Here is a 21,767-nt window from a genome sequence, read left to right as displayed (position 1 = left end):
CCTTGCTTGAGCCGCCGGGGGGAAGAGAAGAGAAGTCCAGGACAGGGTCGAGGACATGAAACCGTCAGCCACGATCACAGTCGAATGTTCCTCTTCCCTTCACTACTGCTTCTCTTGTCTCTCAACTGCCTGGATTATTCCCCCTGACTCTCTTTATTAGTTAAAGAATCGCCGCCCCTTTAGTGTGAGAGAGCGCCAAGAGTCCCGCAGCGGGTTCCAACCTCGTCTTGTTCGCTTTCTCGTCGTCTTGCGGTTACATCCTCTTCGCTCTTCTTTTCGCCTCCCATTTTGCTTGAATACTGGCATTCAACACTCTGTTTCGGCTTCGGGGGTGCACTTCGACTGCTAGATTCTTGCTGCCAGCGGGTTTGCCGTGCTCACTGAACGACGGGGAGAGCTAGTGGGGCTCGTTTGGGGACCGTTGAATCAACCCAGGCGCCCATTTTTATTTTTAATTCTTCGGCCCATCAGCTATCAGCGAATTTCGGACCTCATGTGAGTTGCGCGCTGAGCGCATCGTTCTATAGCCATATAAACTAACCGGTTAACAAGTTTGACTTGGATCCCCTTGTAACAGTGGGAAGTAATACAGCATCTTGCGCCTTTCTCGACGTTTTCCCGTGGTTAGAGAGAGAGCTCCACCATCCCTCACCACTGCCACTGCCGCCATATACTATAACTACTCCGCCACGCCTGTCATCCGGAGGGCCACTCGATCTAGGTCTAACCCTCCGTCATTTCGAAACACCTCATCCTGCTGAAAGGCACATCTTATTTACGCGATCAGCCTCGGCGGGTAGGACGTGCTTCGCCAGCTGAGCGCTCAAAAGCTTGACCCCTGCACCGAGCCAGGCTACTTCTGGTAGAAAAGCGGCTCGTTGGAAAGGCACAACAAAAAGGAAGAAGGAAAAAAGAAGCATTTTGTGCCATCATGGAGGCACCTTCACAGAATGGGAGGGAGAGGTCGTCATCGGCGGCACAAAGCAATAATAACTCCCACTTCGCCCCAGATCCTACCAACAGCAACCGACTACATACCAACCAATCACTTTCGGGAACTAGTAATAGTGACAATAACTATCTAACAACTACATCGACAAGCAATCAGCAGTTCCTCTTTACAACTCCCTACCTAACAGCTACATCTCAAGACGGGCTTGGGTTCACCACCAATGTGACGGCGCCCGAACGCTCGTTCAATCAACAGGAAGACTTCTCCCAGACCTTTGATACCAATTTCCTTGACTCGCTAGAACACTCCACTGCCGGCGTAAACGACAGTAGAGACTCGCAGCCCTTCCCGGAATTTGATAATTCTGACCACGGCTTCAATTTTGACGAATTCAGTACCTTTACACACCAAGACCAAACCTCGGGGTTCAACACATCGAACGCAATGATGAGCACTATCCAGCAGCCTACCATCAACCCGGCGGACTTTGCTCAACCACTATCTTCGCCACAAATGCCGACTTCTCCTCACCTAATCCCACCAGAGACCGTTTCCTCCCCTAATCGTCCTGCCTCCCCTGCCGCTGCTTCGAGCCCTGGAACGTTCTACACGCCCCAGCACTCCCGGCATACTTCGCTGGATCCCGCCAGTGCGGCATATATCAGTACTGATTCACAGTCCAACTGGCACGGCATACTCGGGAACAGCTCATTTCGGGGTCATCGGCGTGCACCGTCAGAACATTCCGATGTCTCGTCTGTCTCGCACTCACCCTTCTTACCACAACATGATACATTCGATAACTCTGCTCATCCTTCTGCACAGCCATCTCCTCGCCTCCCCCCTCAGGCTGACCCACGTTTGTATGACAATGCCTTTGGAATGGAAGCCTTCACGATATCAGAACGAGACCAGAATAATGGATATAGCCCTGCGCATAGTCCATATATCTCTCCTCGCCTCTCTCCACAGTTGCATAACACAGACCTAGATCCAGACAGCTCACTACTATTAGCCCAACATATCCCCCGAGTGCAAGGCACTCAGGACCCATATGCAGGAACGTCAGCCCCGCCCGTACCTGGCTTTCAGGCTCAAGCTGGGCTCGGGGATATGGGACAAGCAGCCCAGATGACGCCCCCTTCAATCAATGTTGAATTTGCACCCCCCTCCAGAACGTCAACTGTAGATGCTCCAAAGCTAAATGCAGACGGGGATACATTGAGTCCCCCAATCAGTCGTATGTTCTTCCCTTTGTTATACTGCTCTGTTAGTAGACTAACGTTCGGGTTTAGGTGCTCGGGGACGAAGCAAATCAGACCCCTTTATGTCACGACCAATGTCACCTTCTTCACTTGGCGCATCTCTGGGAGGGACAAATTCAAATGCCGGATCTCTATCACCATCCTTAGTCCCGAGTGGCACTTTCAGTACACCATCTTCGCGGGAAGTCTCTCCAGTTAGCAAGAATAGACGCCAGTCAACATCTTCCCTTGACAGCCGTAGCTATATCTTGGACCTTGCAAATCCCCAGCGGCCCGGATCTAATCCACAAGACTCGAAAAGAGTTCAAAAGCACCCTGCAACATTCCAGTGCACACTTTGTCCCAAGAAGTTCACAAGAGCATATAATCTGCGCTCTCATCTTCGAACCCACACAGATGAAAGACCATTCGTCTGCACCATTTGTGGTAGAGCATTTGCCCGCCAGCATGATCGTAGACGGCATGAAAGCTTACACTCTGGTGAGAGGAGATTTGTCTGTCGTGGCGACATGTCTAGCGGCCGCCAATGGGGTTGCGGTCGGCGATTCGCCCGTGCCGATGCTCTAGGTCGCCATTTCCGCTCTGAAGCTGGCCGAGTATGCATAAAGCCTCTTCTTGATGAAGAGGCTCTTGAACGTGATGCTCTTAATCAGCAGCAGCAGCAGCAGCAGCAACAACAACAAGGAAGCACTTCGCCTGGGCACTTACAGCCGAACAACCAGCCATTAACAATACCAGGCATGGACGGACATGGAAGCTCTTTCACGCTGCCTGCCGCTTTATTGGCCCAATATCCGGCCCTTCAAGGCTTACAGTGGGATCAAATTGCACCTCCAGTGGACGACAATAGTGACATTGGAGGGCGAAGTAGCTTTGATGCAAGCTCTGGTGGGGAGTTCGGATTCGGGGACGAAGAAGACCCTGTCAATACTGGGTACTTGAACCAGCCATCTGGTCAGCCACAGCAACAACAACAACAGCAACTGGGAGCTGGCCAGCTTAACCCTGGCCCTGCTGGTAGCGGGTGGCCACAGTCTGGCCAGGCGTGGACAAATGAATATAATAGCATCAGATAGCATTTCCTTAGGTACACCGAGACATGATGATACCAAGACGACGACTCAATATCCAAGGTCTCTATCTACTTTCGTTTATTGTTTATATCCTCCCCTTTTTATACAGTGGTTTTGATTTTTTTTTTTTTTTTTTTTTTTTGATTTCCTTCTGTTTATATCACGTTGAGCTTCATTCCCCCATTCCCCCCCTTTACCTCCTTTCAAGTATGATGTTTCCTCTGAATGATGTCCCTTATGGCGGCTTTCTTCAAATTTGCATATACAAAAAAAATTGTTCTTTTTATACCACATTGCCATTAATGAATTTCATTCGTCTACTTTTCGAGTACAGTCATGACAAGTTACATACCCGGCTTTGGATGGCCTCTTGAAATTTTTGTTATGCCCCATTAACTCGTGTCAGTTTCTATGTTTCCGTTTAAATATTTCACCAGTTCTTGAATTCACTTTATTGACTTTCTAAGTTTATTTTCAATGTTTTAAACAACTCTACATGGGCTCTGCTTTGCCGTTACTCCTGGAGTTTCGACTGTGAGTCGGTGCGGCGTCATTTGATAGCGGCTGTAATAGACTGGTAATTCCGGTGCATCAGCTTCTTGTGCTCTATCTAGGTCATCACTTGGTTATACGGTGGTAGTATCTCGGTTTATTTTTCTTGCTTACAATGAAATCTGTTGACTTGATGACCGCTCTGGTTGCAAGGAGCCTATTCTAGTGTGTGAAATCGTTCTATAGATCTATTGATTTTCTCAGTGTTTAATTCTGAAGACTGAGTTGAGACGAAAGTGGTTTAAGAGCAGAAGAAAAAAAGACCGAAAAAACTACTGGTGGTTTGTCCAGTGTGTGTGTGTGTGTGTGTGCATGTTTTAATCTGGGTGATCTGGCACTGAAGGTTTCTCCAACCGAAGCAAGAACTGCAGCTCAGGGCCCAAGGAGATATGGCATGGCATCAAATTTTGAATGCAGTTGCGAATCCTGAGCCATGTCTCATCTGCTAGCATAACTGGAAATTTGCAATGAACATTGTAGACACAATTAGTCCTTAACTTTTGGCAGAGACCAAGTGAATTGTTTGGGTGACTTACACATATATCCATCCTCAACTAACATGAGCTCATCCTCATTATGGCCAGGACAGAAGGCGAAAAAGTTCAAGTTCATACATTCATTTGAACTTCCCGCCGAATATCCCCTTGGTTGTGGGTCTCGATTATCCCACAACAAGCCAGAGTCTGAATTGATATGATGAACGGTATCCAGGGGAAATGGTTTATCAGGGCTATGCCTGAGCAAGGCCTCCACCAAGAGAGATTCCGACTGCTTAGGAACTCGAAGACTGATATTGGACCCCTTCTTCACGGCACTGAGTCCTTTGATGTACTCGAACTGCATCTCTTCTCTGACTGAGCCTTGCATCTGGGCGGTGGTGATGCATGGCCTGCGATAGCGATCAAACCAAGGTGGCCAAGGGAACCACCTCTCCATAGCACCCAGATGACCAAGTACTCTCATTAGGCCATATTTATCAGCAACCTCTGTCTCAGCCACGAGAAGGGGTATAGCCTGCAAGTAATCATCCGGGAGTAAAGAGTCCTCCACGTTCGGGATAGGACAAGCAGGGCAGTATACAATCCAACTTACATCGGACCGACCAAGAAAGTCAGCAACCTGGAAATCCGTATGTTCAAATTCTCCTACCAGACACCCGCCTTTTGCCATGGAGTAGACGATTTCGATCCAACGAAGTGGATCGTTAGGGAAGTCTTTCTTTCGTTCATTTTCAGTGTTCCGCGAGACGGTAAACACCAGCTCTTTCTGGCCAACTCGCTTCATTCCCTGAGAGATATATGTCCAGCAAGTAATCTCTCCGTTGCACATCGAGGATATCGTATGATGGACGACAATTGCATGCAATGGCTCTTCAGGTCGGATGATTGCACGGACAACCCATGAGGAATTCTTGCCCCTTTTTTCCTCAGGAGCTACCAGGTCTAATTCCTGTGCGCGGGCTAGTGAATGGACAACAGCTTCTGCCCGCTGAGGACCAAATCCTAAGGATTCTGAATCACCCAAAGTCTCGTCGTTGGACATCTCTCAATGCTCGTCAGGACTCGAGTATATGCATTAACTTCATGAGTTGGATATGGTCGTCTTGGATTCCGTTAGTATATATATCTCTAAGGAGACAGAAAGTTATATATGCCTCTGTATAACTAAATATCTCCATCGCATCAAGATGAATTATGTTGACAAGCAGGCTGGCAAGAAGGAATATTTCTCCGCCAGTCCTATTGGCCAGTTGGCTAACTAGTTCAACTAATCATTGCTCCCGGCTCAAGCAACAGCCACATTTTCACCAAGGATAAGACGGCGACAAGTCATGGCTCGATACTGCAGCTGTTATCAATGAGAAGCGATACGATATGTGAATATATATCCTTCCTCATACTTTCTAACTACCGATTATATCAAGGCTAGTTTAGCATATCTCATAGCGTCTACGTAACCAAGATTGCTAGCTCAAGCCTCCACCTATTTTGAAACTCCCCGAACGGTTGTAATGATGTATCTAACTCCTCTACTAGTTATATCGTCGATCTAATCTGGAGATGAATTCATGCCGCAGCGGCAATATTGTTTTTTATAGAAAGCTCTCCCTTTATAGTACTTAGCCTTAGAGAAAGTCATAGGCGGTACAGGCTGAGGGGCGCTGTATTTTAGAAACTAACCAGCGATGCTTTTAGGGACGTCGCCTGGGTACTTAAAATACCCATTGATTAACTCTTGTTGGAGTGTCGGAAGGTTTACGAGGATACATCGAGCCATCAGGATAGTTATCTAACAACTCCATGCAACCCTCACCACTCCGGCGCTGTCCCAACCCAGTTTCGAGTCCGCAACCCACTCACTGATGAACCAAAGCACTACGGGGGACGAGAAGATGTTTTCCAACTCGCTGCAAATCTCGCCGAGAAAATCATGAGAAACTATGCCTATTAGGACTGGAACAATCGCACCGCTCTTGTGGCCGCGGACATATTCCTGAAGCTCTACGGTTATTACCAGGGAACCATTCGCCAGTGACTTACATAACAAGGGCCCCGCGGATGCACATGTCGCCTTAGTTACCAACAGGATGGATGTAAAAGAGCTGGGGAGATACCAAGTCTGTGGTGAGCTCGCTCGTAGTAGCCCACCCAGCCCCCCGCGCTAATAACGAGGAAGCCTCCCTCTCTATTTACTTATTATTTAGCGATAATATTAAATATAAGGATTAAATTACTATGATTTAATCTATCTATATATTTATCTAGATATACTGGATCCGGTTATCCAACCAAGGGGAGCTATCCTTGTTCTGGACTCCGGTTTTAATAGCTTGATACTTATCAGCTACCCTCTTCGCCGGTCTTCTTCGGTTGGGCGTAGAGGTTCCTCGAGCCCTACCATTACTCCATATAGAGACTCTTCGACCACAAGCCTCCTGAAGGTTGGATGTGCGACCAAATCTATTAAAAGGATACGGAATGCTCCCAAAGCTTGCCGCTCGTGATGGTACTTGGCTAGTTCTTCATCCCATTGTGCATCGAGGTATTCGTAAACATTTAGTTGGTGTTTGTCCAAGTCCGTTATCGTTTCTGCACTGGCTTGATCCCATTAACGTCATCTCCTCAGGCATCTGTCTTAGGCTTGGTTGACTAGGTTCTAAACATTGATCAGGCGTGCGTTTATACTTTTCGAGCATACCAGTCTGCTCAGTCCCATGTGCTTCTGAGTGGAGTGACCCTCATCATAAGGTCTCCATTACTGAGTTGAACCCACATCTCGATTTGGTCGCCTGTTTGTATAGCTAGGGTGTTATGAAGAATTCGTTGCAATTGGCGTAATGGGGTGTGTATCGAAGTCTTCAATTAATGAGCAATGGCCGGACTTAAAACTGTAGAGCCAAAAAAAACTAGCACAGCGGTAACATAGTAAGTTGAAGGGGTTATCTCTTTAACAGACATCAAGGAGCTTTATATTAGCGAGTAGCTCCCGTCAATTCAAGGTTGATGGAAGCTCCAAAGTTCCAAGGTTGATATGCCATCACGTGAGGCGGCTCTGCGCGACTTGGGACGTTTTAAGGTTTGTTACACCATGTTTTCATATCTCAAAACTATTTGGAGAAATTCGGATATTCATTCGACTATATGAAGCAGTTAAAGAGTGTCTTTACCCCGAGAACGGATCTCTACCACCATCATGTCTTTAGGTATGTTTATCTCTTTTAATTTATCCAGGCAATTGGCTGTTATACCAGACAGGACTCGACAACGCAACGCAGATCAGTTGAGTTCATGGTAGGCTAACAACTCCTGTTACATAGATGAAGAGGTACTAGAACTTGTCGCCAAAAATGGTCAGATGCAATAGTGAGTTCACATGCCGTGCCCCTTCTCTTCACCGGCTGCTAACGGGGCTGTGGCTTAGCGAGAAATGGCCTGCACTTCTAGAGCCACTGCTTGAGCGATTGGATCATGTATGCAACTATGAACAGTGTTTCTTATAGCTTTAACTGGGTTGTTAACGATTATACAGATAGCACATAATGAATTCCGGATACCTCAGATATCGGTCTTCGGCTCCTTTGAAACCATCCAAACCCTCCCCCTCATGTCGCAATCACAGCCCACCAGCGAATCCTTACCAAATAGCAATAAAGAGAACGCCCCTCCATCTCAGGTGCAGTCACCACAGAGACCACCTGTGCCATCCTTTTCCTCCCCTGCTTCTGCCGCCGTAGACCGTATCCCGGACTCTCAAATTTCTCAACACGTGTCTAATGGATTGCCGCCACCCCTTCTAGCGGAATTGACATCAATCAAGAACACATTAAGATCCTATTTCTCTCAGAAGCCACCGCATACAATCCAGCGTCTCGCAGAACTTGTACTACGTCCTACGCAAAATTACAAAACCTTACCAGCCTATCTACGAGCCGTCGATAGGGTGGTTTCAGTGTCTAGCGGGGCAGACATATTCCCTCTCCCAGTATCCTTGCCAACAGAAAACATATTAGATGGATCGTTAGCAAACGGAGTCAACGGATCTAGCAATACTGGGTTCATGCTGAACGATAATTCTCTCGGGAGTGACGAATCTCTTGGTGGCGCGTTATTAACCCCTATCCCCTGGCTAAACAACTCAACGCCGTCCTCGGATGATGACGATATTATGCAAGAGCTTGGAGGTCAAACACGGAGTGGAAATTTGTCAAATTCGAACCAGACCTCCTTCCACCATGATAATGACTCCTCTAGTCACCACAGCCAAATAAACCAAGGTCCAAGTGTACATGTGGCAGCGGGCAATGTAGAAAACGATGCGCCTCATGTTCTTGATTCTGAAAATGTGGAAGAATTGCCCCATGCTCGTGGCCCAGATGTTTTGGGTGTAGAGGATCTGGGCCTACAGGATGGGAAGGGTGTTACAATGTCTCTTGCTCGGACTTCTCCACAATCTGAATCGTTGGGAGAAGCTGTGTCCAATGCCCAAGAGGCTAATGCTGATAAGACTATGGATGAAGATGCACCTGGAGAGCCGGATGGGGATGGGGAGGCTGATGCAGATGGTGACATTGATATCATGGACACTGGCCCAAAGGTCGTTGGAGATCAGGCGGCCGCTAGCTCGTCAAAAGCCTCCGGGGATGAGAATCCGATACACAAGCCAGGGGATGAAGAGTGAAACGAAAGATAACTTGATGGGCAATGATTAATGAACCTATCTCTCTCTATTTTGCTCGAGTTAGTATTATGTACTTCTATTTGTTTCTTTTTCACACTGGGCGTTAAGCTGGCGGTTCATTAGCAATAAAGGGTATACGGAATTAAAATGGAATAACACCCTTATAGTCCAACTGTCTTATAGCAACCCATAATGGTTTATCGCTCTATCGTCAAGATCATTAGCTTTCATAGTTATTTGCTGCCTGATAAGGATAAGAAACACGTGACCACGTGCATCAGCCGCGCGCGTCTTTTTATCTAAGCTGTTGCCGTTGGATAACTGCCTGTTTTCTCCCTCCTTTCTCATACAAGGCCATGAGGCTCGACGGATAGAGTGTTTGGTAATAAAAATGTAAGTTAAATTGCTTCCTTAGGTATAGTTAGGATTCTAACCGATCATTCTCTCAGGTGTATGTATAATATTGAAAACGGACTTGCGTCGACAAGCTAACACATGTCGTAGCGAAAATTGACAAGCTCTCTATCCTTGGGTAAGTTGGTGATTGGAGGCTTCTTTGAGAAATAGTCTTACTGACAACTATATGTAGGGTTCGGTCGTTTGACAACACCCGCAGCGAAACCATTCAGTTCCATACCCCTCTCACGCTAATCGTTGGATACAATGGCTCAGGAAAGACGGTATTGGACCAAATAATTGGGGAAGAGTAAGGATTAATTGTTGGCTAATCGATGATAGACGATTATTGAATGTCTCAAGTATGCCACCACTGGTGACCTTCCCCCAAACAGCAAGGGCGGTGCCTTTATACATGACCCAAAGGTTAGACCACTCACAGCCTTCAATAATCATAGGGATGAAAAGTATTGACACAGAGATTTTATAAAGCTATGTGGTGAAAAAGAAGTATTTGCCCAGGTTAAGCTAGCTTTCAAGGCTACCTCGGCTGCCAAAATGGTAGTCACTAGAAGTCTTCAGCTTACTGTCAAGAAATTAACTAGACAGCAAAAGACTCTTGAAGGTCAACTATTGATGATCAAAGAAGGCGAAAGAACAGCAATTTCCTCTCGAGTAGCCGAGTTAGATCAAATAATGCCACAATACCTAGGTGTCTCCAAGGCGGTGCTTGACTCTGTGATCTTCTGCCATCAAGATGAGAGCCTATGGCCGATGAGTGAACCATCTGTGTTGAAGAAGAAGTTTGACGAAATATTCGAAGCGTTGAAATATACCAAAGCCATCGACAATATCAAAGCTTTGCGAAAGAAACAGAACGAGGAGCTCGCAAAGTATAAAATAATGGAAAACCACGCTCGGGACGACAAGGACAAGGCCGATCGTGTGAGTACCGCCCTCATGCCAGAGATTTTTTATTCTTTGCTAAAACTATTTGGGTAGGCTGAAAAGCGGTCTCTGAAACTGCAAGAAGAAATTGAAGGCCTTCGAGCGGAGAGTCATGAGCTCTCAAAAGAGATGAGGCGTGTCGCTGAGCTTGCAGATAAAGCATGGAAGGAATCTGAGAGTTATGCGGAGATATTAGGTGCGTTGGAAGGCAAACGTATCGAGGCGAAGAGTATTCAGACAAGTATAAACAATCTAAAACAACATCTTGTTGAGGTGGACGAATCCGACGAATGGCTCCAGTCAACATTGGAGCAATTTGAGTCACGACAAGCAGAATATAGAGAGCAGGAAGATTCCCTGAAGGAGAAATATATGGATCTCAAAGAACTTATTGAACAAAATCGCCACAAATTGGGGATAAAACAAACTGAATGTGGCAAGAATGAAAACGATAAAGCTCAGTATGATAGGCAGGTGGAGAGGCGAGGAAAGCTGATCAAAGATATAGCTCGGCAAAACAACTTTCGTGGCTTTGACGGTGATCTGGATGAGACGGATATTAATGATTTCATGGAGCGGATGCAGAAGTTATCCAAGGAGCGACACCAGGCCTTGGAGAAAGCTAAACGTGAGGCGCAAAATCAACTGAGAGATGCTCAAACGCTTCTCAACCAGCTTAGCCAGCGAAGGTCAGCTCTTCAAGAGGTGAAGAATGCAGCTAAGAAGCAAATATCCTTGAATGACAAAGAAGCAGACACTATTCAGCGCCGTATTGATGAGATCGACGTCGATGAAGGAAAGCGTGCTATGATTGAGTCGAGGATGGAAGAAACTGAAAAGAACTTGAAAAAGGAGAAGGAAAAGGCAAAGAATGCTTCTTGGGAGACCGACCTTCAACAAAATGAAGCAGAGATCCAGTCCCTTGAAGACAAGTCTTCCAAATTGAATGCTGAACTGATCCAAGGGACCAAGAAAGCTGGCGACTTGGCCCGATTAGACCATCTAAAGAAAGAGCTCAAAGACCGAGAGCGCAGTCTAGAAACCATGTCTGGTGCTCATGGTGATCGGATCTCCAATTTAGTTGACCCGTCCTGGACTCCGAGCAATGTAGAGCAAGGATATCAGAGCGCTCTCAAGAAGGCTTCTGATCTCATTACTACTGCCGAACGAGAGCGTGACGGTTCTAGTAAAGAACTTGAGCACCTCGACTTCAAGCTTAAAAATGCTAGAAAAAGTCTCCAACAACACAGCGCGGAGGTTGAAAACGCGGCAAAGAAAATCAATGATGTAATTGGTGACGAGCCAGAGGAGTATCCACATACTGTTAAGCAAAAGCAAACTGAACTAGACATGGCTAGAAAGGACGCAGACCAGTATGCCGGTTTGGGTGAATATTTAAACAAGTGCCTCGACGCTGCAAATGGCAAGAAAGTATGCAGAACATGTGCTCGGCCATTCAAAACGGAATCGGAACTCCAGATATTCAAAAACAAACTTATGGCCTTGATAAAGAAAGCTACGGATGAAGATGTGGTTGCTGAGATTGAAGCACGAGAAGCAGACCTAGAAAATGTCCGGGAACTTGGCACTGTTTATGAAACTTGGATCCGACTCACTGGCACCGATATTCCGGCTCTCAAAAAGGAGCAGTCTGATCTTGAGTCAGAACGTGAAGGAGTCCTCGCAAAATTAGAGGAGCGTGATAGCATCGTGGCCCAGAGGATGGAATCCAAAAGGAATATCGAGTCTCTGTCCAAGAATATCGCAATAATTGTGAGGTATAATAGTGAAATATTAATACTTCAAAAGCAGATAGGAGACCTCTCTGCGAAGCAGGAAGAGACGGGAAGTTCTCGGACCCTGGAAGATATCCAAGATGAGATCGCTACTCTCGGCGAGAAATCTCGTGAACTCAAGCGGGTGGCCGGTAAATTGACTCACGAACTGAACCAGTCTCGAGTGGATGTCGGGAGGTTAGAGTTGAAACTCCGTGACTTACAAAGAGAGCTTGATAACACCAACTTTCAACTTGAAAAGAAGACTACACTTGTCTCTCGAGTGGAAGAATGTCGGAATCTAAACTTAAAGCAACGGGAGACCATTGAAAATGCCGACAATGACATTGAGGGTCTTATTCCAGAGGTCTCTACGGCTCAAGCAAGGCATGATGATATCAGTACTCGTAGCGAGCAGAGAGAAAGAGAGCTACAACAAGAGATTTCTAGCCTAACTGATAGTTTGCACCAACTAGAGCTGGCCAGCGAAGATATTACCAATTATATCGAACGAGGAGGCCCAGCCCAGCTAGAGCGTAGCAAACGGGAGCTCCAGAACATATCAGACGAGATCAAGCGTCTGGAAGCCGAGCAAACTGACCTTACACGTGAACTCAACAGCATCTCTACTCGCTTGAAAGATAGCGAGAGTACTAAACGTCAGTATTCAGATAATCTTCGATACCGTCAGGAATCGAAGGCTCTTATTAGTGTGAACCAGGAGATATCAGACTTAGAATCCCAAAATGCTGAGGTGGATCGCAGTAGATTCAGAGAAGAATCAGAACGAAACACACGAGAACACAATGCACTTGCGGCGAAGCAAGCAAGCAAAATGGGTGAAATGAAATCAAAGGACGATCAATTGATGCAGCTGCTTGCAGACTGGAACACTGACTACAAGGATGCTGGGGCCAAGTTCAAGGAGGCGCACATAAAAGTGGAAACCACTAAAGCCGCCGTAGATGACCTTGGAAGATATGGCGGAGCTCTGGATAAGGCAATTATGAAATATCATAGCTTGAAGATGGAAGAGATTAACCGTATCATTGGAGAGCTGTGGCAAAAGACGTATAGGGGAACCGACGTTGATACCATATTGATTCGGTCTGATAATGAAAGTGCAAGAGGGAACAGATCCTACAACTACCGTGTTTGCATGGTTAAGCAAGATGCCGAGATGGACATGAGAGGGCGTTGCAGTGCTGGCCAGAAAGTTCTTGCAAGTATCATTATCCGCCTAGCGTTAGCTGAATGTTTTGGGGTTAACTGTGGCCTCATTGCCCTCGATGAACCAACTACGAACCTTGATCGTGATAATATTCGTTCCCTTGCCGAGTCATTACATGACATTATCAGAGCACGGCAACAGCAGGCAAACTTTCAGTTAATCGTCATTACTCATGACGAAGAGTTCCTTCGAAGCATGCAATGTGGTGATTTCTGTGATTATTATTATAGAGTGTCACGAAACGAGAGGCAGAAATCTATCATTGAGAGACAGTCTATCGCGGAGGTTTGTACATACCCTATCTTTTTTTCAATACATTAAACAGAAAACTAACTTCAAGCTTTAGGTGATGTAACCGGAGATTTTATTCTTTGGTCGTTATAACAAAATTTTTCATGCAGCCTCTTCTTATGCTGCTATCGGAGTCTGAAGTATTATTGTAGTTACGATCCCTACGTCACTTCATTTTCCATGTTGCTTGTTGATCTAAGGATTGTATTTCCAAAACCATACTGACACTTTCCACCTTGACCTGCTGCTCCCGGTTTCAAGGATATCACTGTTTTATCCGAAGCTGATAGGCACGCTATAGAATTATTTATTGATGCACAAATGTTGATATGAATCTAAAACTTCAATAGCTATATTGAAATGCCTAGGGTGTTAATAATACATGGAAGATATAGATTATCTTGTTATTCCTCACTAGAGCCTTCATTTTCCTCATCCTCATCAAGTAATGGCACGAACCGAAAATCAATAAAACTAACATTTCCCGTCGCAGTTCGAGTGGCATTTTGGATAGATGGACCTGCCGCGTCTGCATTACCTCTGTCACCTAGTTCAATCATAAACTGGAGACTTAAGATGCCTTGCTTATCGCCCCGGATACTTACTTTACTAGATGTTCCCATGGCCCCTAGTGCCTTTCGCACAAGAGAAAACCGGTATCGCTGCTTGATCCGTGACTTTGAAGTTGGTGGTTCAACAAGGAAGGTTTCTGTGACGGTGGGTGCGAGCTTGCCTCTTCTAGGCTGTCTGGAACTTCCATCCTCATTGAACGATTTGTATGCATGGTCAACAACATCTGATTCCTTATCAATTGCAAATTCAACAATTGATTCGCTGAATGGCCCTCCAGAGCCGGATAGTGCAAAATAAGGTGCCTTGTTTGGAGATGCAGAGAGGGATAAAACGGTGGGAGAGGTCGAGTCCAACTCTATGATTGCGTTATGGAGCCATGTGGAGCGCATGATGATTTTGAAGACGATGGCATCACGTTGAAGGGGAATATCGAATTCCCCTGGTGTAGAGTCCAGGGAAGAATCCTCGAGCTCATAGGTGGTTAACTCGCATGTTGTGGTAACTCCTGCTTCAGCAAGCGTTATGCAAAGTGGGGACCCCTTTCGACGGTAGCCGATAGTACAAGAACGACTCATGCCTAACGCGGGGGTTGAAAATGCGTTTATGCTTTGGGTGTTGGCTGTATTGATCATTTGATTTGTGCCTTGGGATGAATCGCTGATCCCGAAGATCTGGAGAGTTTCTAGGAGGGCAGAGAGAGAAATAGTAAACCTGGGATATAGCGACGTGTCAAAAAAGTCGCCGTCTTCTTCAGGTTGGGTAACGCCATTGTAGACATTTCTAACATTGAAAATGTAGCTTGTGAAGAGCGCTTTGTCTAGAAAAGCAAGCCCTTGCAGTACTCTTCCTTCCTCAACTGAGAATCGGATCCCCTGGGGGGTTATTTGAACAGATGCTTGGCGAGAAAAGCCAATACATTTAAGAAGGGTATAGAGCTGCTCTGCAGAGGTCGAAACCGCTGAGAGTACAGGGGCACTGCTGGTATCCATTGAGGCGGCTGCTGGCAAGCAAAGGGAATAGAAGACTAGCTTGTTGATAGCGGTTGGGCAGGCCAGCTTTCTTGAACAGTCTGAAGAACCTTTGAACTAAAGGGCAAAGCAATTCCAAATACAGTATATAGCTAGTAGAAACAGAACGATATATTGCGAATAAAGGAGGTGAAAGCGGTATTAGACATACACCCCCACTGCACAGATCATAAATACGGAGCCAAACCTATGATAGTTAGGACAATGAGATTTGGGTAGTACTAACAAAGTTAAGGCCGCTTACCCAAAGGCCAATGAGGCTGGAACTCCGAGGATTGCAATGTTTAGGGCGGAGCGATCTAGGTATTGTTAGCATCATTGTTGACCGAGGCTGCCAAGTCTGCATACTCAGAGCAAAGATTCCAGTGAGAACAAAGCCTGTTCGATAGTTAATTATGAGTTATGCTATGCAACATAGATTGTAGCCCATTGGGTGTTCGCTTACCTGCCAGCAAAAGTACTATAGCCGGGAGAAGCTGGGAATTAGTCGAAACAGTTGGATAGAAGGGGCTCCCAGCTGCAGAGCGCCAGACCTCTTCCAAAGACATTAGGGCTACAATTGAGAGGTCAAGTGCAAGGAAGTATTAAATTATCAGCAGACAATATTCAGTTGTAATAGTATCAATGTAGGCACCACAGTTAATATCTATGCTGTTCGTGAATGTTGTTCATTTTAGAAAGTCTCAACACATGGTAAGTTCGTTCAAATTAAGTTAGCGCAATGGGCTGGCGGATAAAATATTAGCCGAGAAGCGCCACCACTTGGCGCGCAGTTTGCGACTGACGACATCGAATGTAGAAGCTGGAAGTCGCAGATTTCGAAGATATGGCGCCTGTTACAGTTGATCGTGAGTACACCCGAGCTATATATCCTGCAATTCTCTTGTAAACTAATTTTTTCTTCTTAGGTGTGAAGCGCAAGGCTTCAGAAGAAGCAAGTACTCCGGACTCGAAAGCGAACATCAAGAAAGCCAGGACTGAATCTCCAGAGACACGGGAACAGGTAAGCCGCACCTTTAAGTGGCTGACATAGTGGGCATATATAATGAATTACTGGCTAATCAAGTACTAGGAAGAGGAAGACACCGAGAAAGTTAAGCTGGTTCCATATGCGGAGAAGGTCTGTCGCAGTCCCATGACCATATATGAGCTTGAACATGAGAGCTAACTTGTTTTCATATACTGGTGATAGCCTGCCGTGTTAGAAGAACGAGAAGGGAAAATTGAATTCCGCGTTGTCAACAATGACTCCTCTCGAGAGAGCTTTATTATTCTCACCGGCCTCAAATGCATATTTCAGAAGCAGCTTCCCAAGATGCCGAAGGACTACATAGCCCGGCTTGTCTACGACCGAACACATCTGTCTATAGCTATTGTGAAGCATCCCTTAGAGGTTGTCGGGTGGGTACACCCAGCATTGAATAACTTTGGCTTTGCTAATTATTTGTTTGAAAGTGGGATTACATACCGGCCGTTCCATGGACGGAAATTTGCTGAGATTGTATTCTGTGCTATTTCCTCAGACCAACAGGTAAAGGGGTATGGAGCACATCTCATGTCTCATCTGAAAGTGGGTACCATCTATACCCCTAAGAGATCTACGGATCGATACTAAGCTCTTTTATTATAATAATAGGATTACGTTAAAGCAACCTCCGACGTAATGCACTTCTTGACATATGCGGATAACTACGCCATCGGATATTTTAAGAAACAGGGTTTTACAAAAGAGATCAGCCTTGAGAAGTCTATCTGGATGGGATATATAAAAGATTACGAAGGAGGTACTATCATGCAGTGCTCTATGCTCCCAAAAATACGTTATTTGGAGGCCGGTCGAATGGTCCTTAAGCAGAAAGAAGCCGTGTACGCCAAAATCCGCGCCTTTAGCAAATCACACATCGTTCACCAGCCACCAAAGGAGTGGAGGAATGGGGTGGTCGAAATTGACCCGTTGAGTATTCCTGCCATCAAGGAATCCGGATGGTCTCCTGATATGGATGAGCTAGCTCGCCAACCAAGACATGGGCCTAATTACAACCAACTCCTCCATCTCCTTAACGACATGCAAAACCACAGTGCGGCGTGGCCCTTTGCCCAGCCTGTGAACCGGGATGAAGTCCCTGATTACTATGAAGTTATAACAGAGCCAATGGACCTTTCGACAATGGAAGAGAAACACGAAAAGGACATGTATCCAACCCCACAGGACTTTATCAAGGATGCAAAATTAATATTCGATAACTGCCGGAAATACAACAATGAGAGTACGCCCTATGCGAAGAGTGCAAATAAACTGGAGAAATTTATGTGGCAGCAGATCAGAAATATCCCAGAGTGGTCGGTATGTATTTCATCCTTCTTCACCACATCTATAGCATTATACTAATCGATGACTAGCACCTGGCTGATTGATGCTGCCAGCCCTTTACGATTAATGTATAGCTACACACTTGGTTTAATGGAGATTTGGGGCTCAGTCTGGCGCAGGGAGGTACGGTTTCTGGCGATGGATGTTAAACTATTTTATATTACCACATGTTTGGATCCTGAGAATTCTGTCTTTACTAGTAGTTGGCATGCATCATGTAGGTTCATCCTGTCCATGGTTCTGCTTGCTTTTTGCTTTCTTTTTCTTTGGTTTGCCCCTTGCCGGCCCAAGCGTTAAATTTAACCGGAATAAAGATAATGCGAAATTGCCCAATCAAGAATTTCCAACCTCCTTGAAGCCACAAAACGTTCAAAAGGAGGAACCATCTTTCTTCACGGAGGAGATGCTCTTGTTCACACATAAGAGGATTGGTTCTTCTTCTTTTTCTCTCTCTTGATACTTGTGTTCAAGCTGTCCTTCATTTTAGATCTTTCCTTGCGCCCGGTGAACTTGTGCTGTTTCTGTTGTCTCAACGCGTTATTTTAAGCCGTTGGGAGTCGGTGTGATTTTTAACAACAAACTGAACCAAGATCGCTCAAGGGAATCACAGGCAAGCCTCTGGGTGAAGCTGTCTATAAACATCCTTTTACTTTGACAACAGTTCTTCCTCATTGTTTTGTGATTTAATAACCATGTCGGCGCCATCTCTTCTTGAGAATGAGTACCGCAACAGGCTCCCAACCCTCCTAGAAGTCCTGGGAAGACGGACTCTTGCGCCTGTTGACTTGTTCTCATTCTACATCTACATGAGAGACCAGCAATGCTCTGTTGACTACCTCGATTTCTGGTATGCCTTTGCTCCCTTGATATGTTATGCGAACTGGATTACTCATGGCTCATACACTATAGGCTTGACGTATCTCAACACATGTCTCTATGCCGTCACTATGTCCGCGAACTACGTCGTTCAGTTCTACTCGAGACACCAGAACCCGAGAAATTTGACAGCCGACCTTCTACTGCCTCTCAACGACACCGAGGCGCAATTCCGGGAGATGGAAATGAATTCACAAACATGGCTGTCAATGGACGTGGCAACGCACATAGTGAACTCGAGAATTCTGACCAGCGGCTGTCAGCCTTTCTGCGTTCTGAGGGCCAGAGTTCTATGAGAAACAGCGAGGAATCCGAATATTCGAGAAGACGAGGTTCTTTACCTAGCCAAGCTCGACGTATTAGCACCGCTTTGAATGGCATCTCCCATGGCAACGGTAACAGCAACGGCAACGACACAAGCTCCCCAGGCCATACAGTTGCTCGCTCAGACATTCGAGCAAGTGCAGTGAGAATCCTATACACATACTTACTACCCGGTTCCGAACGCGAGGTTGTTTTACCAGATAGCATCGTGGGTGAGATCGTTCACATGATTGAGGAAGAAGGTAGAGATGACCCTGAGGTTTTCGATACAGCAAAGGACTACGTTTTCCAAGCTATGGAACGGGATGCTTTCCCGGGTTTCCTCCAAGCCAAGGCACTCGGCAATTTAGTCCCACCAAGTATTCTCGCTCGCCTAGTCATTGCCCTCGTCAGCTTTGGAGCAGGATTCTGGGCAGGATTCTTTGTTATCCTAACAGACACTCCACGGAACACCCGTTGCTGGGTATGTTTTAGCGTTGTTCACCTTTTCATAAGACGGCTGGTTATTAACATTTCTACTAGGTAATCCTACCATTCTCAATTGCTGCATACTTCCTTTCCTCTTACCAGTACAAGATCGACCCTGTCCTTGCCCTCGCGGGACTGAGCGAATACACGTTCATGAACTGGACCCGGATCAGAGAACCATACGTTCGAGCTCTTCTGGTCAAACGAGCTTCGGTATCTCTATTCCTTGCTGTGGTCATTGCGCTTGCACTTTGCTTGCTCTTTATCCTTGTACCAGGAACCCGCCTGTAGAGGCATACAGGCTATCTTTTCTACGTCTTCATTTTTCTCTCTCCTTTCTTCGATATTTTCCAACCGGCTATGGCGTTCATTTGGAGTCCTTTCCTATGTTTATTGCGACACCACTATCTTTGCTTTTCCTTCCTGTCTCATGTGTTCGTTGTCCGTTTTCATTTGTTTTTCCCTCCAAGCATTGGCGTAAGGTATGGTGTTTCCTAGCGTTTATGTCTTTATGATATCTCGTGTTGCTACGACAGCAGCAGAACCTCATTTCCTGGGTGGCTGTCGATGACTTGAATTGTCAAATTGTCCCAGTTTTTGCCCAGTATTTATCAACCCCATTCTAGCTTCCTGAGATACCCTTAATAACGCCTCCCACCCTAAATTTGGTTTCATTTCAAATTTTCTTGCATTTTATCTATTATGACCTGTTCGAAATTTTCGTCCTTGCCCTTTACATAATGTAATACTTTATAGTCAAATGCTGGGTTCAGATTCTTTGCTGTCATTAATTTCTATGTCTCGTGTATACCAGCCTATGCTCAGAGTCATCAAATAGCTTGCTTTAGAACAGTTCGCCTAACAAACGTTCTGTGCCTCGAGTTTAGCCTTCATCGACCTTGGATGGGTCGAAGGGTCTACTTCCATGCTATCCTGGTCGTTAGCTGAATAGCCTCCTGTAGCATGAAACTCCCGCTTATTCCCCTTGGAAGAATTTCCGCCCCCGAAAAACCGTCTGGCTGCATTGGCTGCACTGCCGCCGAGCGAAGTTTCTTTGCTAAAAGGTTTTTGGGCCCGAGACTCCTTTGAGCTATTACCACCCTCGCCCTCATCTTGATCTCCGTACCAGCCTGCGACACTTTTCTCAAAACGATAGCTCCTGTCTTTTTCCATTGCTCGCTTCTTTGCCGCATCGGCTTTTATTGTGTTAATCTCTGCTTCGATCCCCTCGATCGCTTGCTGGCATCGCCCTTGCCATTCTGTGAGTGTTGATATCATCCCATCGACTGCTTGAGGGCGGACATCACGAAGAGGAGCCACAGAAGTGACGTTTATGGTAGGCGGGGTCGTTGTAGGAGATAGACGCGCAGAGATGAGGGAGGAGTATATTGCCTTTGTCACGAGGGACTCAAGTTCCACATGGTCTTTGAGGGACAGTGATTTCATAACAATGGGATATGTAAGCGGATTATTTGTGGTAGAGAGAGTGAGGAGAGATAGAAGACGGAGCTTCAATGCTTGGGGTTCGCTCAGGGCGGGGAGACTGGGAGTTGCTATAAAACCAAAAGCTATTAGCAAACACATGTAGGAGTTTTATCCTGCCTCTCTTATGTAAAGGCTCACCATGATATTCTTCCCATGACCCCCAAGCGAATATCTCTAGTAGTTTTATATAAGATCGGTATTCTTCAGGCGTGTCCGGGTGTGCCAATGATTGGACTGCTTGGGTCTCAAGTAGCTCGGCAAATATGAAGGTATTTGGAGCAGAGGTAGCATTTGTAATGATATTAGCAATGAATCGCGGACTGTGAGATGTAGATGAGTTCGCCAGGTGGATAAATGGTTGCAATGCTCCAAGGGACGGTTTCTGTGATTGATCCATGCCGTTATTATATCGTGTAGGAATCAACGGGATGAATAGAGGTAGCAATAGTATATAGGTTTTAATCCCGATTACTGTATGATCAACAGCAGTGCTAACAGGTCACACCTAACAACCACAAAACCCGCTTGCTTATTCTTATCAAGTGAAGGACAAATGAAGTCAAGCTGTTGGTATCTTTCTCTTTCTCTCATATCTTTAATGAGGTCAGCATAGCATTTGATTATATAATAAAGAACAATAAAGTCACGTGGTAATTATATGGGGGATTAACTTTATGCCGAATTTTATGCAAACAGTGTAAATTTAATTTTATTAATTAAATCAGGTGATATATTACGTAATCACGATAAACTCGTAATCCACAAGCAATCTTATCTGATCGCAGTTGAGATAAGACGTTGTGTCAGTGCTATATATAGAATATAAAGGAGAGAAGAGAAGAGAAGAGATGGGCATCTTCAGGGGGGATAGAAAGCGAGGGATATATAGTGAAGTTATGCTCTGACAGGTTACAGCTCGGTAGAAACAGGAACGTGTTGAAAGAAGCAATCTTACGAATCACCTAGAATTCCGAGTAAAAA

General features: G+C 45.7%; 8 protein-coding genes across 8 annotated transcripts; 5 read left to right on the top strand and 3 right to left on the bottom strand.

The window, feature by feature from the left end:
* Positions 1–931: 931 nt before the first annotated feature.
* On the top strand, positions 932–3,293 carry MCYG_01140 (C2H2 type zinc finger domain-containing protein; the record flags this gene model as incomplete). The annotated part of the gene is made up of 2 exons (XM_002850990.1): positions 932–2,192; positions 2,248–3,293. 2 exons carry the CDS (start codon positions 932–934, stop codon positions 3,291–3,293), a joined length of 2,307 nt encoding a protein of 768 aa, XP_002851036.1.
* Positions 3,294–4,159: 866 nt separating this feature from the next.
* On the bottom strand, positions 4,160–5,384 carry MCYG_01139 (conserved hypothetical protein; the record flags this gene model as incomplete). Its single annotated transcript, XM_002850989.1, has 2 exons — positions 4,160–4,296; positions 4,379–5,384. 2 exons carry the CDS (start codon positions 5,382–5,384, stop codon positions 4,160–4,162), a joined length of 1,143 nt encoding a protein of 380 aa, XP_002851035.1.
* A 2,151-nt stretch (positions 5,385–7,535) lies between these two features.
* On the top strand, positions 7,536–9,020 carry MCYG_01138 (conserved hypothetical protein; the record flags this gene model as incomplete). The annotated part of the gene is made up of 4 exons (XM_002850988.1): positions 7,536–7,545; positions 7,594–7,633; positions 7,707–7,812; positions 7,872–9,020. The coding sequence occupies 4 exons, from the start codon at positions 7,536–7,538 to the stop codon at positions 9,018–9,020; spliced, it is 1,305 nt and encodes a 434-aa protein (XP_002851034.1).
* Positions 9,021–9,212: 192 nt separating this feature from the next.
* Positions 9,213–13,725, top strand: MCYG_01137 (DNA repair protein Rad50; the record flags this gene model as incomplete). Its single annotated transcript, XM_002850987.1, has 6 exons — positions 9,213–9,252; positions 9,525–9,552; positions 9,610–9,700; positions 9,909–10,361; positions 10,419–13,655; positions 13,717–13,725. 6 exons carry the CDS (start codon positions 9,213–9,215, stop codon positions 13,723–13,725), a joined length of 3,858 nt encoding a protein of 1,285 aa, XP_002851033.1.
* A 97-nt stretch (positions 13,726–13,822) lies between these two features.
* MCYG_01136 (checkpoint clamp complex protein Rad1) lies at positions 13,823–15,810 on the bottom strand (the record flags this gene model as incomplete). The annotated part of the gene is made up of 5 exons (XM_002850986.1): positions 13,823–13,956; positions 14,077–15,293; positions 15,414–15,449; positions 15,507–15,561; positions 15,708–15,810. The coding sequence occupies 5 exons, from the start codon at positions 15,808–15,810 to the stop codon at positions 13,823–13,825; spliced, it is 1,545 nt and encodes a 514-aa protein (XP_002851032.1).
* Positions 15,811–16,088: 278 nt separating this feature from the next.
* On the top strand, positions 16,089–17,677 carry MCYG_01135 (histone acetyltransferase GCN5; the record flags this gene model as incomplete). Its single annotated transcript, XM_002850985.1, has 6 exons — positions 16,089–16,110; positions 16,171–16,265; positions 16,335–16,382; positions 16,455–16,832; positions 16,899–17,606; positions 17,663–17,677. The coding sequence occupies 6 exons, from the start codon at positions 16,089–16,091 to the stop codon at positions 17,675–17,677; spliced, it is 1,266 nt and encodes a 421-aa protein (XP_002851031.1).
* A 648-nt stretch (positions 17,678–18,325) lies between these two features.
* Positions 18,326–19,592, top strand: MCYG_01134 (conserved hypothetical protein; the record flags this gene model as incomplete). The annotated part of the gene is made up of 3 exons (XM_002850984.1): positions 18,326–18,480; positions 18,543–19,296; positions 19,404–19,592. 3 exons carry the CDS (start codon positions 18,326–18,328, stop codon positions 19,590–19,592), a joined length of 1,098 nt encoding a protein of 365 aa, XP_002851030.1.
* Positions 19,593–20,159: 567 nt separating this feature from the next.
* MCYG_01133 (ACOB protein) lies at positions 20,160–21,183 on the bottom strand (the record flags this gene model as incomplete). The annotated part of the gene is made up of 2 exons (XM_002850983.1): positions 20,160–20,854; positions 20,925–21,183. The coding sequence occupies 2 exons, from the start codon at positions 21,181–21,183 to the stop codon at positions 20,160–20,162; spliced, it is 954 nt and encodes a 317-aa protein (XP_002851029.1).
* Positions 21,184–21,767: the final 584 nt, after the last annotated feature.

The sequence above is a fragment of the Microsporum canis genome, genomic scaffold (genome assembly GCF_000151145.1).
Source record: "Microsporum canis CBS 113480 supercont1.1 genomic scaffold, whole genome shotgun sequence".
Lineage (NCBI taxonomy): Eukaryota > Fungi > Ascomycota > Eurotiomycetes > Onygenales > Arthrodermataceae > Microsporum > Microsporum canis.
Note: the sequence above shows the minus strand (reverse complement) of the source record. Positions and strands in the feature narration are given on the sequence as shown.